The sequence below is a fragment of the Penicillium griseofulvum genome (genome assembly GCF_001561935.1).
Source record: "Penicillium griseofulvum strain PG3 chromosome Unknown contig_6, whole genome shotgun sequence".
NCBI lineage: Eukaryota > Fungi > Ascomycota > Eurotiomycetes > Eurotiales > Aspergillaceae > Penicillium > Penicillium griseofulvum.
The window spans coordinates 927,160-942,409 of NW_024467419.1; the positions used below are offsets into that span (position 1 = coordinate 927,160).

Below are 15,250 nucleotides of genomic sequence, written 5' to 3' on the forward strand. Positions count from 1 at the left end.
TTTATGTGAAGTCCTGCATCTTTACGTGCGACATTTGATTATTCCAATACAGTTTTTTTACATGAACCATTTTATTATTTATTTTCTAATTCTCAAATTTGTATTGCTATATGTTGCTGGCTAATTTTCAATTGACTTCTTTCTTACAATAATTAACATTGGTGGTGCCCTAACCGGGACCAAAAAAAAGATGCGAAGTAAAAAAAAAGCAATGAAAAGCAGAATCTTCACACTTTTTCCTCGGATATCAATTTCCTTAGACTTTCTCATCCATTTATCTCCGAAAAAGCCCACTCCCAGGCTCTGCTCGGAGATCATGAAATGTCCCTGCTTGGGTTTAGTCTCACTTATCTGATCTTGTGCCTTCCTCTTACTCGTTGCGTTGGGTCACCGCTATCCACTTCCCTCCACCTTGGCTGGGTCTAGCACTCTTCGCTTCCTGCCGGTATATGTGAGACCTTCTCCAAGTGGTCTGATTGAGGAATTGGTGGACACTTGTTTTCGTGCCAAGAGTTCCCAGTATTATCTGATTTTTCTCCTACTCCGTACTGTTCAACAGCCTTCGGATGAATTTGGGAAGGACTCGTCAGGAAAGGGCAACGCTTGCACTGCACTCATATAGCAATACATGGGAACATCTACTCTGTAGAGCGAGTGAATTAATGAGTACCTAGGTAGACGCTGCTAAATGGTCTGGGCATACATAGCGGATTCCCTGCATGATCTCATTGGCGAATTGGAACTTCACAGGTCAGAGAATCTTACGCCACGTGGACAGTGTGTTACCATCCTGATATTGAGTGGCCTTGTCTGCGGACCAAGTTGAAACATAGTAGCCGATGTACCAAACCCAGTCCGCTCCCATCACCCATTGTATATACGAGTCCAGAGCCCGAGACTCAATCGCCAGTATGCACAAGGGTGGATGTCGACGTTGCCTGTTGAAGTGTGGATCTACACTAATATTCTACATTGTACATGCTGTTCAGTTATCCCGGCAAGATTGGAGGTTCAAAAAAGGGCATAAGTGCACTATAAGGGAAATTCATTGCAGTCAAAAAACACCCGAATGGCAATGTGATAAGCATACTTAAACACGGCGTCATGAAAGTATCATTTACATCTTCACCCGTCGACCGGGTCGCATAAAGCGACACAACCCTAAATCGGATGAACTCGGTTCGTTGCACGGAAAAGTCAAAGAGGATTTGGTCATTGAAAACACGCCCAGAAAAAAACAGCAGGAGGTATTAGCGGCTGCGAAGAAAACGGAAAAGGCCACACGGCCCCAACAACAGTAAGCCCAGTAAAATTCAAGAGTCCATGTCCAAAGAGAAGTCGTAAGTCGCGCGCAGTTGAGGTGCTTAGTGCTTGGCAGCCCACACTTTGTAAGGTGTTAGTGGAGAACTGAGAAGTAGGGATAATGCCTGGAAACGCTTACCAGACGGCACAATAATGACAATGAGAAGGACAATCACGCAAATGACTAGACACACACGCATCTTCATGTCCTTCCACCACATATCTTTGCGCACGCGATTGGCACCTCGGCGGAAGCCCTGAGCTGAGACGGCCAGGTTGTCGGTCTTGTCCTGGAGAGAATCCAAGTTCTCACCACGTTGGGAGACCTTGTTGATGTTTTCGCGCATTACACCGACAGTATCATCGATTTGCTATAGAAGAAGACACCTTGTCAGCCCCAATTCCGGGAATCAAGCGTACCAGCCTTCGCATTTCGATAAATGAACAATAACAAGTATGTGCCATCCGCCAGATGACATATAGCTGTTTTCTCAATGGTCGGGGATCGCTAGTAGTCAAGAGATCGTCGAGGATTAACTCACTGCTTGCAAAGCGGCGGTTCGCTGGTTGCCATTCTGCCCGGTGGCAGCGGTGGCTCCAGCAGAGCCGGAGGGGATGTAGGGGTCGTAAGGTTGTTCGGTAGCAGCCATTATGAAAGTCGTAAAAAAATTTGAGGAAACCTCAAATCTAGATTGGCGGGAAATTAGGAGTCTCTGACGACCTCGCGGGAGCACTAGGGGTTGCGCTGTTTTGATGGGGAAGTGTAGCAAAGAGGGAGTCTAGAAGACAAGGATCGATGCAGATCGTGGGTATGAGATCAGAGCTATCGTAATATGATAAAGATTGGGATGTAGCGCAACGGCGAGGGACGGAGGGAAAGGATTAACGGTTGTTGTCTGGAGTGAAGCTGACAAGGGTGACTTGCCGCTGAGGCGGCTTTGCCCAGAGTCACGTGCTGTGGCGTTCTCAGTACAAAGCCGTACTATGTCGGCCCCCAGCTTTGATATTTAGGGTCTTGACTATAAATTATTTTTAAGGACCTTGGCGTTATCGTTTGCAAAGAGTCGTCATCATAGTCAAATCGTGCCAGATAGTTTCGTGTTGTTCTTGCTTCATGTTGTGATACTGAAATTAATTTACCGCAAACAGGCACAATGTGGATGTTTCACTGTAAGTGCGTGTACAACAGTAGAATATTAGCCTAGGTATTGTCCTCTGTATGCTTAGCATAAGTAAATCCACGGACTCATAATTTTTCTTCAGTACACAAATAATCTGGCTCCACGGTCATTGATATATGGCTGCCTATTGATACAGTTAGAAAAGAGTGTTGCTCGAGGAACCCGGTGCTATTATTAGGATTAACCCGCATTAGGTAATAATTTCCGGACCCGTTGATGTCATCCCATCAGGACTAAGGAAGTACATACAACGCTCCAAGTAACTCAATATATGAAACAGACCTCACGTTGCGATCAATATGAGCATTATGTGGAAAATTGGCGACAATTCAAAAACAAACGTACAAGTCAAATCCGATATCCAAACATCCAAAGTAGGGCAAGCCGAGCGGATACATATGTATTCATTCCATCGATGTGCTCAGGCTCACAATGAAACCCACCCATCAGGATATCCAAAATCTAGGGAACCTTTATATAACGCTCAGCAGGAACAGTCACGATAACTCATTAGAGTTATAGAATAGCATCGCCTCCAAAGACTACACAGCAGTTTGCTATGATTCCTTCGAGAAAAGAGACCAGGCTAGCTCTCCAACGTCTGTCCCTCTTATCCCATTATCCTATGCGCCAACCTGGTGCTTCTATAACACAAGCCTGCGCCTGATACTTGCGTCGCGCGAGGCGGTGCCAACTTCCGACTATCAGGACTGCCATATAATGGTGCGGGTGGTTACCAGGTGAAAGATTTTGGCTAAGCCTGGCGCTGGAGATGCCCTGGTGGTTTCCAATGTCGATTTATCTCATTACACAACCACTCGCAGCTAACCCCTCATAGCCTTCGCAACAGTCTCCTCAATAACCCTAATCATCTCCTCCGTATTCTTCATATCAAACGGAACCATATGCTTTGAACCATGATCATAGAAAGTCGCCTTAGCGGGCTCACAAAGCTCAAATAAGCGCACGCTTTCAGGGAACAGCGCATCCGCCTTGCCAACAATATTCGCCGTCGGAATAGCAATCGGATATGTATCCGGCTGCGGCGCAATATGCTGGAGTCCGGTACTATCCCACGGCGCCGCGCCGCAGATAAACACCGCTGCGCGGAATAGCGGTTCATCCGGGTGCGTCTTGCTTTGGTGGATTATAAGTGATGCTGCTAGTGCCGCGCCTTGTGAGAAGCCTATCACCACGTCGAAGGGGCCTTCTTTCACGATAAAGCTCCTGGTATGATCGAAGGCCTCGTGGATACTGGAGCCTGGTGAGGAACCTCGGGTGTAGTGGTTATAGAAGGGGCCGTCCACTATGCCTTCGAGTTCTGGATTTCGGTCAGTATGTTTTTTAACTGGTGGCTGTAGGGATCAGAGCTTACCCTCTTCGACTTTGGCGTCCATCTTTCCGTTCATGAATTTGAACCGGTGGCCACTTTTCTCTAGTATCTGGCGGATACCTCCAATTTGGATTTCAAAGATCTATGGCTGGTCAGTATTTTTCTATGTTGAATTGAATATGTCCGTACTTCGCCATTGGTGCCCCCACCATGTAAGCAAAGAAATCGCATTTTGGTGCTTTCTGATTTCGCGTATAAGTGTAAATTTGAGCAAGATATTATATTGGAAGGTCAGGATTTTGTGTTACAGGACTCCTCGAGTTCGAGGAAAAGAAGAAAGGAAGTCTACAGGACAGGTGGCCAGGATAATCGGCATTAGTCTGGAGAGACCTCGGGGTACAAGGGGGATCAACCTGCAGGCGGGGCTGGTAGGACTCAGCTTGGCAGGTGAGATATACAAAGGTCTATGTGCGGATTGTTTCTTCTTTAAGTCTGCACTGCAGAAATTACTGCCAAGCGGACCAATAGGAAATTTTGATAAGATGATACTTAAATATATGTATGTAAAATTTCAGGAGATTTCTTGGGACTTCATCTCTAAAAAGAAATGTTTCTTGGCCCGAAGGCATTGACCGGCTATTTAACCCCCAAATCTGATCTCACTTTCCGCAAATATTCTTCAATCTGACCTGCAGCTATGGATCTCCGTGATATTCTAGCCACTCGTGGCTTTGCGACCTACAGCTTGCGTCATCCTCGGGAGGCATTGTCAAGCTTTGGCCCAACCCTGAACGAGGCCACATTCGGCTATTTAGGGACGTCATTCCAGCCTGAGCGCGACATTCGCAGCTTAGAAGGCAAGGTCGTCCTTGTGACAGGAGGTACATCTCCTCTTTCGACATATCTATAGCTTCCAGATCACTGACATCGCCATGGACCAACTCAGGCAATGCCGGCCTAGGCAAGGAGACCATTCTCCAACTCGCCAAGCATCGCCCGTCGCGCATCTACATGGCCGCCCGCACCGAGAGCAAAGCGCGCGAAGCAATTGAATCCCTACAAAGCCAGCTCTCCTCCCCCGCCGATATCCGCTTCCTCGCTCTCGATCTCTCTTCCTTCAAATCCATCCGCGCCGCCGCAGAAAAGTTCCAGTCCGATAGCGATCGGCTGGATATCCTTATCCTAAATGCAGGCACAATGGGCAACCCGCCCACCACGACGAAGGAGGGCTTCGAGATCCAGCTTGGCACAAACCATATCGGACACTTCCTGTTCACAAAACTGCTTCTGCCTACTCTGCAGAAGACCGTTGAGCTCCAGCGCGCAAAGGATGAGGTCCCCGATGTGCGGGTCGTGACTGTCGCTTCGGCAGCTCACTGTGTCGCCCCCTCCACCTTTGAGGAAATTACATCTACCCCTGGCTTGTTGGCGTCTAGTACTTGGACGCGCTACGGCGCTTCGAAGTTGGCTAACATCCTCTTTGCATCCGAGCTGGCCCGTCGGTATCCCGATATACTGTCTATTTCTGTGCACCCCGGTGCGGTTGATAGCGGGCTCTATGGACATACGAAGAGTCTCAGCTCGGTGATGAAGCACGGTATCACGGCCGTTGGCTCTATGCTCTTTCGGAATATTACTAGTGGCGCTCTTAATTCTCTTTGGGCGGCTGGCACCCAAAGAGAAAATATTATCAACGGAGCTTACTACACCCCTGTTGGGTACCGTAGTGGTGGCACTGCGCCTGTGCAAAACGCGCAATTGGCGCAGAAGCTTTGGGATTGGACCGAGAGTCAAGTTTCCAAGAGAAACTAAATGGAGCCATCGAGGCATGTACGAATATATGAAACGACTAAAATGTTATCAGCGATATAGCTTGCTTCTGCTTTTTAGAATGCACACTGTTCTGCAACACACGCTGTCATTCCCCCGTCTATAAGAAGCTGGAGGCAAATGGCATCATCATGATTTCGATGTCGGTCATGCTGCCCAAACCCCTGGATAAGTGTCCGTGTAGCTTGATCATTTCAAAGACTCCGCCAAAATCAGACAAGATATCCCTCGAGCGGAGTACTACCCCCAATTCCGCATCTCACCATACACTATCACCAACATGGGCCACATCGTCGTGACCGGCGGCTCCGGCAAAGTAGGCCAATTCGTCATCAGCGAACTCCTCAACGCCGGACACAAAATCCTAAACCTGGACCTAATACACCTGGAACACCCATCCGTGCACACTCTAAAAACCGACCTCGCAGACAGCGGCCAAGTCTTCAATGCCCTCTCCGGCCAATGGACCCTCACCGAGCCCTTCCCAGAAGGCCTCCCACCCCGCCCAGACGCCGTAGTCCATCTCGCCGGCTACGCACGCAACATGCTCGTACCAGACAACGAGACCTTCCGCTCGAACACGCAGGGCACATATAACATCATCGAGGCGGCGTGTAAGCTCGGAGTGCGCAAGATCGTCATTGCGAGTAGCATAACAGTGTATGGAGTATCATTTGCGCAAGGCGATGCCAATTTCCCCTCATTTCCGATCCACGAAGACCTGGACATCAACCCGACAGATACGTACGCGATCGCGAAACTGTGCAACGAGCGCATTGCGCGGGGATTTGCGTCGCGGTTCGGCGCGGATATCTACAGTCTACGCATTGGACGGCTTATCGAGCCCTATGAGTACAATGGGGATATTTTCTACAGCTATGTGCATGAGCCGGCGCTGTGGAAGGTGCATGGGTGGTCGTATATTGATGCGCGTGATCTGGGTGCGATGTGTGAGGCGGCGGTGCGGACTAGTGGACTTGGGTTTCAGGTCTTCAATGCTACCAATGATCATATTACCAATCTTAGTCCTACGAAGGAGTTTTTGAAGTCGCAGTTCCCGGATATACCTATCACGCGTGAGATGGGGGAATTTGAGGCGCCGTTTTCTAATGCGAAGATTAAACGGCTGCTTGGGTTTAAGGAGAAGCATCATTGGCATAAGTATTTTAGTAATTGGGAGAGGAAGAAAGAGATTGAGATGGAGAAGAAGGAGATGGTTAGTGGTTAGTGGTTAGAAAATGGAACTGTGTCCACTGGTTACCACATTTGGTATATACCAAGGTACTATTAGCATTAGAATTATTAACATATATTTATTTCAACATACAATATCAACATTCAATATTCCAATATTCAAATGTTGTCAACTCCCTTATTATTCGAAGTATATATATCTTCCTCATGGAGCCCGATTAGGGTTTAGCCGAGCATCCAATATCCCACAAACATGTTGAAGACTTGCGAATAACCAAAATCATCAAAAGAACAAGATAGTTTATATTTGAATAGAATCAATTTAGAAATTCCATATAAGAATGTAGTTATTTAGAAAAACAACAGTCCGTTAAACCCAAGTCGGCGCATTAGCGAATATTCACCCCACACAAAACTCTTGGGGATGCATCATCATTCCACCCACTTCCACTTCACGTTCCCTTTAACCATCTCCCCTTCAACCTTTTTATAACGGTACGCTATATAATTGTCGAAACAAATTGATTGAAATCCTTTTTTCAATCGCCCTACGAATTAAAAAAAAACTAATCCTGCGCCAGGCGATCACCCCTCCCGACTTCATCATGGATCAGGCAAAGTTGGCTAGAATGCAGGCGAGCGTTCGCATCGGTACGTTTTTGTCCCTTTTGAAGGATTTTCGAGCTTGAGATATGATTTGGGTCATGACGTGGAGCTGCGATTCTCTGGAATTGGTAGCCCTGGAGCTTGGTCATATCTCAATCTGGCAAGCTACTTGCATGACCTGGACCTTCGAGTGTGCAAATTTGATAGCTAACATGGTTTTCCTCAATAGGGTACGTATATTCCATCCAGAATTGTTTTCATCCCGACCTCTCGATCCCAAACAGAGGAAACGAATTTTCGAACCGCAATACCCGAATTCGACACAGCCGATAGTCAGACTACGATTTATCGAATCTCGACTCTATGCGATGGCGCTATATCCCAAATATTGAATCGAAGATAGAAATCACGAAAATCCAGTCTGACTCGGCCTGTGAATCCTCGCATTCCTTCGATCTTTTCGGAAACCCCTCCCATTCATCCCCCCACCCATGTTCACCCACACCGAGACCAAAATTTTTCCAGCAGTCCCAACTAACAACTTCATAGTGGCAAGGGTACTCCCCGCCGCAAGGTCAAGAAGGTCGTCCGCAACTCCGGCGCCGATGACAAGAAGCTCCAGGCCGCTCTCAAGAAGCTGAACGTCCAGCCCATCCAGGGCATTGAGGAGGTCAACATGTTCAAGGAGGACGGCAACGTCATCCACTTCGCCAACCCCCGTGGTGAGTAGCCCGAAACGAAGGACCTTGTCAACCGAACGAAAAACACTAATCATCCTCAGTCCACGGCGCCGTCCCCTCCAACACCTTCGCCCTGTACGGCAACGGCGAGGAGAAGGAGCTCACCGAGCTCGTCCCCAACATCCTCAACCAGCTCGGCCCCGACTCCCTCGCTTCCCTGCGCAAGCTCGCTGAGAGCTACCAGAACATGCAGAAGCAGCAGGGCGATAAGAAGGACGATGAGGAGGATGATATCCCCGACCTCGTCGAGGGCGAGAACTTCGAGACCAAGGAATAAATACGCCTAGATGCGAATTAAATCGAGTCTTTAAAAACTTTCGTCTATGATCAATGAAATTTAAGCTCCGGTTTGAGAGTTGTTTTTTGTTGAATGTTCTTTTTTCTGCTATTTTGTTTCTTTCCTCGCGGGGAGGTTTGACAGGTATATATATCGTGCCCGCGTTATTGATGGACCTGGTGATGGAGAGCACTTTCTGACAGCTCGATGACTTTATCTGAGTCGCTCAGAATCACGAGGAATTGTACTCGTTACTGTTCTACGGTATATCACTTTCGTGCGCGGTCCCTTAACAGGACAGTTCATTATGCCTGTATCAGATGCAGCTATCGTACACATTATCCATTGATCAAAGCCCGAGCCATTTTACCACAACGCCATTGACACCATGTCTTGCGCAATGCGCGTGGTGCTGTTGAGGACTGACTCCTCAAGCTGCGTAGCGATTCGGATTTTAGGTTGATCGCGCGCAAGACCTCTCAATTGCGGTGGACGATCCGTGTAGGGAATAATAAAAAGATGGTAAGGGATTCCATTTCCGTAATTCTCGATGGCCTTCATGTCGCCTCAATTATCCTCCTTCAGTCCGCACATATCCGTTCTCAGGAAGTAATCGAACGTGTACCAGAACCTCCAGTAAATGCCAGATTTTTCCTGATCAAATGTGCCATCCTCGCGGAGCAGCGGGCCCTCGCCCACGATGTCGCCTGTAAACCAGCTCAAGATGGGGATTGAGCGAAGGATGCGCTCGGTCATGGTGGGCTGCGGAGGGAGTGCCTCGACAATGGGGCGCAGCTTGGTACGGCGAACCGTCGGAATATGCGTCATGAATTCGTTGTCGGTGGTGGATTCCACCGGAGCTGGAGCTCGGCGTTGGTGAGCTGAGGTTCGGTCGGTAATTGACGAAGCTCCTGTTGTCCATGTTGAGGAAGACGTAGTTGTATTGAAACTGCCTTGTTGGAATGAGGGTGTCGCAGTAGCAGTTGCTGAAGTTGCAGTGGATGTAGTATCATCGAACGTACCAGCGACCGTCGAGGAGTCGACCGAGTGTCGTTCATCCTCTGGAATACCCGGTACACTGGAAAGGTTGTTCATGGCAAAGGATCGAGGCAATGTCATGCGATCCTGGTCTTTGCTAGAATTGGAGAGGAAGGTAGTTGAGTGCGAGGTGGTCAAGGTGCGAGGTGCTTTATTGCGAATTCGACTGCTCGCAGAGTCTGCAGGGATGGGAGCGTCTTCGGTTGGGCCGTGGCCGGTGTACAGTTCGCAGTAGACCAAGTGCCCATCGATTTCCTGTGGCGAGTAGAAGCACGCGCGGTCTGCGGCCTGGGTCGAGTCGTATGTGACCTTAATCCAGTGGTAGCCACCGGCATAGCGCTTCGATTTTCGATTCGCATCGGCGGACAGGTTTCGGATGACGACGTCGCCTCCGCTCAATAGCTGGGTGTAGTGGTTCGCTGAATTCGGGTCGTTGCGAGGGTAGTCTTCACAGATCATGCCCTGGGAGATGCGCTCATATTTGTCGATCACCTTCCACTCATTGTCCTTGTTTTTGTATCCGTAGAGTATGCATTCGGTCGCGACTTTCTCTGTTTGCTTCCGTGGATTGTCAAGGCTGGATGATGAAGATGATTTGGGCAAGCCGTGGGTCTTCTCCTCCTCCTGTTGCTGCTGTGAGAATAGTCGGCCGAATTCGGCAACATTGGGGTTTTCGCGCTTTGCTGGTGTTCCAGTCCGTGTTCGTGAGCGGGCATTATCGTATCGAGCATTTCTTCTCTTGCCGAAAGGTCCTGATTCCTCAGGTGGTCGTCGAGGATTGCGAGATTCACTAGGGAGGCATCTTGTCAGCTTTGATAGGAGAGGAGTTCAAGGTACAATGCACATACTCTTTGTAAACATAACCCCAAGGGAGGAGGTTGCCATCCTCGTCTCTAGCACGTTCCTCCGGTGGGACGGAGTGGTACTCCATGGCGGTAGATAGGATGCAGTCAAGTAGTTGAGAAAATGTGAAGTCAAGAGGTAGAAGTGAGAGCCTAAGAAAGGGAGGTTCTGTGAGATAGATGAATAGGGTAAATTTGTCGGGGCCATCGAGGGAGCCAAAACTTTTGGTAAACATTGGTTCGCCGGGATACGGTCACGTGATGCCATCTACATCTTTTACACAGTTGATCTTATACATCTCATTAATTACTTCTATAACAATTCTATAAGCTCAAATCAATAGGTATTTTTTACCTAAAATTATCCTCGGTAACTTTTGCAACTTCAACTTCAAGTAAATGCTACAGATTATTATAGTACTAATACAACACTCCTATGCATGTATGAGGCAAAAAGAACTTTGATTTAGTGCTAATAGCTCAAAGCGTAGTTATCTGCCATTCTTATTATTACCACGCAGTTTTGAAGATACCGTTGCTTGTCTCATGAGACATCGCATCCTCAAGCACTTTCGCGACTTCAGTTCTGTGGAGCCTCTTGGCACACTGCAAAGCGATTCAACCATTTGCATCTTTTATGTTTAGATCTATCTATCCCTTTAAAAGCGAACAACTTCAATATACCCACGTTCCTCCCACTTGTGCGAAACAGTACCAAGTCCCATAAAGCAATAAGCCTCCGGAGAAAAATAATCAGATTCATACATCTTAGCATTGAAGCACCTTTAATAAGAAGGAGCTGCAAAGCCCTAATGCCCACAGAGGGGGCTCAGTCAAAATGCCCCCGTTGATAAGACCCCAGCAAAAGGTTAGATAAATAAGTTGAACTAGAAGGGCTTGTGGAGATGTTTATATCAATTAGTGTCCCAACACTACGGCGATATATAATGAAGAGAACGGGTATATACTCTCTAGTATACGGGGTGACTTAATATATGTGATCCCGCTTTTTACCTATAAGAGAGACTCGGATTTACGTCTAACTAGTGAATTTAGGGAGACAAGAATACAGGGCTGCTACCAGTAATATCTTTTCAGTGGTTTTTTTTTAGATATCATTCTGTGTAAATGCCGTGCCAAGTTTATAGGTCGGCAATAAACGCGGAAAAGGGCTTTGAGCAAATGAATTTTCTATGTATAACATTTGATATATGAGTATGTGTTAATCACTCTACATCCCAGCTAACCCAATCAAATCTCGACCAACGCTAGCATGGACTTTATCATACGTGTATGTCACGAAGGGCATCATCCACCACACACACTGGACGGTTCTCTCAACTACCAGTATCCATCCTGAATCCCGGTAAGCATTGAACATTCCAAAAAGGGATCTTGAATTCCTACCTTCTGCATCCTGCGCGGTATCTGGCAGGACCTTCCACTGGCTCCCCACAGATACACCAAACGGTGCATCAGCGTAGGTCTCGACACCGGACTTGGTATTTCTCAACCAGCTCATGAATTGAATGTGCTTCTCGCCCCAGCGACCAATCCCTGGTATGATTGTAATAACATTGCGTAGTATATATGTCTCAATCGGATCCGATGTCTTGGGAGTTTGAAACAATTCGAGCTCGTATGTCGCGGGGTCAGTGGGGACCTGCTTTACGTCTGAAACCACCGGATTCAGTCTAATAAAGCTCGGCTGATCGTGTAGAGCTCGAAGGATCTCATTTCGATCAACGGAGTCGGGGATTTTGGTGGAAACGCTTCGGCTGTGAGTGGTACGCCAGTTGATTATCGGCAGGGACAGTACGAGGAGACATGCCAAAAGTTTGTAATGAACCATTTTGAAGGGTAAAATTCGAAAGAGAGATTATAAGCTCAGCTATGGAGAGGGGAACATTATTATATTATAAATATAATAAATGATCGTCGCTGCGATCTCATACAGATCCCCACTGGATCTGACAATACCGGTTTGACAAGTCTGATTCAAATGCAAAGAATCTTCAAAATTCAGATCGAATAGACAGACACTGTAGAATGTATTGAAATTTTAGAAATTCAACTCAAATATTAAATCATAGAATGTCAAGGTTCAATGTCGTATATGCAACTATTGCATAGATAAAGCTGAAACCTGCATATTAGGTAGCAATACGGAGTACGGAGTATTGGATCGATGATCACATTGGTACTGCCAAAAGGAGATTGTGGCGTGCATTAGTGTTCCTTCTCGGGCAAGGCAGTTTAGCGTGATATTCAGCTCGCCTCAGCTGTGTTGATTAATTTCCAAATCGGGGTATTTCTGCCTGAGAAGTTCCAATTTTGGAAGTAATTCACAGGTATTGGCAAGCCTTGATTTAAATTTTTGAACTGGGTTAGGAGAGCCGAGCCCTAGATCGCAAAGATGCGGCATATCAAAAGCCCAACATTCCCTTGGCTCCTGCGATCGAGATCTGACATTAAATCTTTGGAAGCAACTTCCAAATATCATTTTACATTGGCTCCAGGTGTATTAAGCCTGCGCTCACAACGCCTTATCTATACTCCCCTGCGAGATTGCAATTCGCACCCTGAAGCCTATGTCAGCTATCCGCTGATACCCACCAACCCATTGATTGAATTCCCATTCTAGCGGTCAAAATGCTCCAGACAATTTCCGCTACGCTATGGAGCTTCTTCGGTATTGGAAACAATCCGCTTCCTGACATCCCATACGCCTCCTGCTTTCCTACCCTGGGACTACTGTCAGAGAAATGGTCGCATGATTTCTATTCAACGTCTATGGGAGCCCTTTTCGATGCAGCCGTGGAGGAAGGTATATCCTGGACGCTTATCGGCGGCGTGCCATTGGTATACCTTCGAGACCCTGCCTTGATCCGACAGATGTTTGTCAAAAATGCAGAATCTATTAGCCGGTGCGGAACCCAAACCAGAGGTCCATTTGGAACTGGCAAACGTATTGTCCGCAATGCCCTGATTACTGCAGACGGCGACGTCGCCCGACATTGGCATGCTGATATGACCCGCGGATTCCACAATAGACCCGCTATGGAGGGTTTTCATTTGAAGCTGATCTCAATTGCAACGGACCACGTCCAAAGGCTCCGAGACCTCGGGCATGGTGATAATCTCCAAAATCTCCTGCAAGATTATGCCATGGATGCAGTCTGGTGTCTGGGGCTCGGGTTGGAGAATGCCTCCCAGCATACAAGAGAATGGCATGAGCCGTTTGGCCAGTATGTGCAGATGGCGGCGAGTATGTCATATCCACTCCATCACACCGTCATGAATCAGATGTGCGGTCGGAAATTTGAAGAACCAGATTATTACGAGAATGATCTTCACCAAAGGATTGAGAATTGTATCCTTCAGCTTCTGGAGGCCAACTCGCACCTCCTAAACCCGGAGGAGGCGAAAGCCCCAGAGCAAATGAACTTCCTCCAGAGGATATCCTATGAGACAGGTGGGAGCGCAGAGCAACCCATAACCCCGGATGTTTTCGCCCACGCAAGGCAAATCTTCTCCCACGGGTTTCCCGCCCCTACGCTTCTCCTCGTCTGGGCGCTGAGGGAGCTATCCCTACACCCCAAGGTAAAGCAGAAGCTCCGCGCAGAGCTCCAAGCAAGTGACTGGCATGATCGCCAGGAGCTGCAGCTCCTTTCGCAACTTCCTTACCTCAATGCGGTGGTAAACGAACTACTGCGCCTACACCCCCCGATCCCGACTACCGCCCGAGCCATTGATCGTCCCTTCAGCATGCAGACTAAATCTGGTGCTAGCTTTGTCCTTCCCGTGGAAGCTCGCGTGGCTGTTTCCCTTGCGATGTTACATCAAGACCCTCATGTTTGGGGCGAGGATGCCTCACAATTTCGACCGGAGCGATGGGACGGACTCCACCCGAATACGATCGAGAGCGAGTGCAAGTATTTGCCTTTTCTCTCGGGACCTAGACGGTGTCCATGTACCGGTTACGTCTTACAGCATGTCAAAGTATTTCTAGCGGTGTTATTGACGGAGGTGGAGTTGGACGTGACGAATGCGTCTACGGTAGAAAAGAGATTGGGGCCGGTATCAGAGCCAACAAAACCTCTGACCTTCACCGTCAGCCCAATTAAGACAAATTCAATTGGGCATGTCGAGCACTAATTACGCCGAACCTTAAGGTTGAGACGAATTTTCTTCGGGGGTCAGGCATTGAGTTTCAGCGTAATTTCCTTCAAATACCAACAATTAAATACAACCAATAGACTGTTTCTACCTAAAAAGAAGTTAATATGACACATATATTGCATACATTTGACCCCGTGGGGAGCTGAAAAAAGTGATTGACACGTGGGAGTCTAAATGGGGTCAGGAATCTTCAAGCAGTCGATGATCGGGATCGGAGATCGGCTACGGAGTAGGCCATGCACGAGAGATGCAGCGGTGGAGTTGATAAAAATGAGCTTCTGCCTGGCGCTTCTGGATACGAGATAATCTAGTGCATTGTCCCCACTCGGGCTGGATTCCAAGTTCCACTGTTACGGGTTGGAGTAAGCGCTAATCTGAGATGCGTCCTAATCGGGAATACCTGCATACCCCAGCCACCAGGTTTATTCGCTACTATGAATATTGTACAGCATAGTTTCTGTACAGAGTATGGAGTAGTTCCGTTGTTAAATCGCCAAATAGTGGACTATAATGTTGGACTTATAAAGAGTGAATATAGAGAGGAATAGAAGTATATATCCTTAATCTATATCTACCCACTACTTATAAACCTATAGATATCAATGGTTATATAGCGAAAGTCCGCAAGGAAGGATAGGTAAGGCGAGTGCGTAGTGACATAGTCCGACACTACAACATTTGTTTGTAAATTTATATCTTTGTACAAAATGATTAAAATATCAATA

General features: G+C 47.5%; 7 protein-coding genes across 7 annotated transcripts; 3 read left to right on the forward strand and 4 right to left on the reverse strand.

The window, feature by feature from the left end:
- Nucleotides 1-1,364: 1,364 nt before the first annotated feature.
- On the reverse strand, nt 1,365-1,952 carry PGRI_074610 (SNAP receptor SNC2; the record flags this gene model as incomplete). The annotated part of the gene is made up of 3 exons (XM_040795175.1): nt 1,365-1,384; nt 1,442-1,673; nt 1,845-1,952. 3 exons carry the CDS (start codon nt 1,950-1,952, stop codon nt 1,365-1,367), a joined length of 360 nt encoding a protein of 119 aa, XP_040652852.1.
- Nucleotides 1,953-3,307: 1,355 nt separating this feature from the next.
- PGRI_074620 (Serine hydrolase FSH) lies at nt 3,308-4,047 on the reverse strand (the record flags this gene model as incomplete). Its single annotated transcript, XM_040795176.1, has 3 exons — nt 3,308-3,804; nt 3,859-3,958; nt 4,006-4,047. The coding sequence occupies 3 exons, from the start codon at nt 4,045-4,047 to the stop codon at nt 3,308-3,310; spliced, it is 639 nt and encodes a 212-aa protein (XP_040652853.1).
- A 466-nt stretch (nt 4,048-4,513) lies between these two features.
- Nucleotides 4,514-5,628, forward strand: PGRI_074630 (putative short-chain dehydrogenase/reductase family protein; the record flags this gene model as incomplete). The annotated part of the gene is made up of 2 exons (XM_040795177.1): nt 4,514-4,697; nt 4,763-5,628. 2 exons carry the CDS (start codon nt 4,514-4,516, stop codon nt 5,626-5,628), a joined length of 1,050 nt encoding a protein of 349 aa, XP_040652854.1.
- A 298-nt stretch (nt 5,629-5,926) lies between these two features.
- Nucleotides 5,927-8,463, forward strand: PGRI_074640 (Nascent polypeptide-associated complex NAC; the record flags this gene model as incomplete). Its single annotated transcript, XM_040795178.1, has 5 exons — nt 5,927-6,862; nt 7,422-7,491; nt 7,579-7,636; nt 7,996-8,168; nt 8,228-8,463. 5 exons carry the CDS (start codon nt 5,927-5,929, stop codon nt 8,461-8,463), a joined length of 1,473 nt encoding a protein of 490 aa, XP_040652855.1.
- A 567-nt stretch (nt 8,464-9,030) lies between these two features.
- PGRI_074650 (uncharacterized protein) lies at nt 9,031-10,579 on the reverse strand (the record flags this gene model as incomplete). Its single annotated transcript, XM_040795179.1, has 2 exons — nt 9,031-10,291; nt 10,350-10,579. The coding sequence occupies 2 exons, from the start codon at nt 10,577-10,579 to the stop codon at nt 9,031-9,033; spliced, it is 1,491 nt and encodes a 496-aa protein (XP_040652856.1).
- A 995-nt stretch (nt 10,580-11,574) lies between these two features.
- Nucleotides 11,575-12,195, reverse strand: PGRI_074660 (uncharacterized protein; the record flags this gene model as incomplete). Its single annotated transcript, XM_040795180.1, has 1 exon — nt 11,575-12,195. One exon carries the CDS (start codon nt 12,193-12,195, stop codon nt 11,575-11,577), a length of 621 nt encoding a protein of 206 aa, XP_040652857.1.
- Nucleotides 12,196-12,995: 800 nt separating this feature from the next.
- PGRI_074670 (cytochrome P450) lies at nt 12,996-14,501 on the forward strand (the record flags this gene model as incomplete). The annotated part of the gene is made up of 1 exon (XM_040795181.1): nt 12,996-14,501. The coding sequence occupies one exon, from the start codon at nt 12,996-12,998 to the stop codon at nt 14,499-14,501; it is 1,506 nt and encodes a 501-aa protein (XP_040652858.1).
- Between the last annotated feature and the right edge of the window lie 749 nt (nt 14,502-15,250).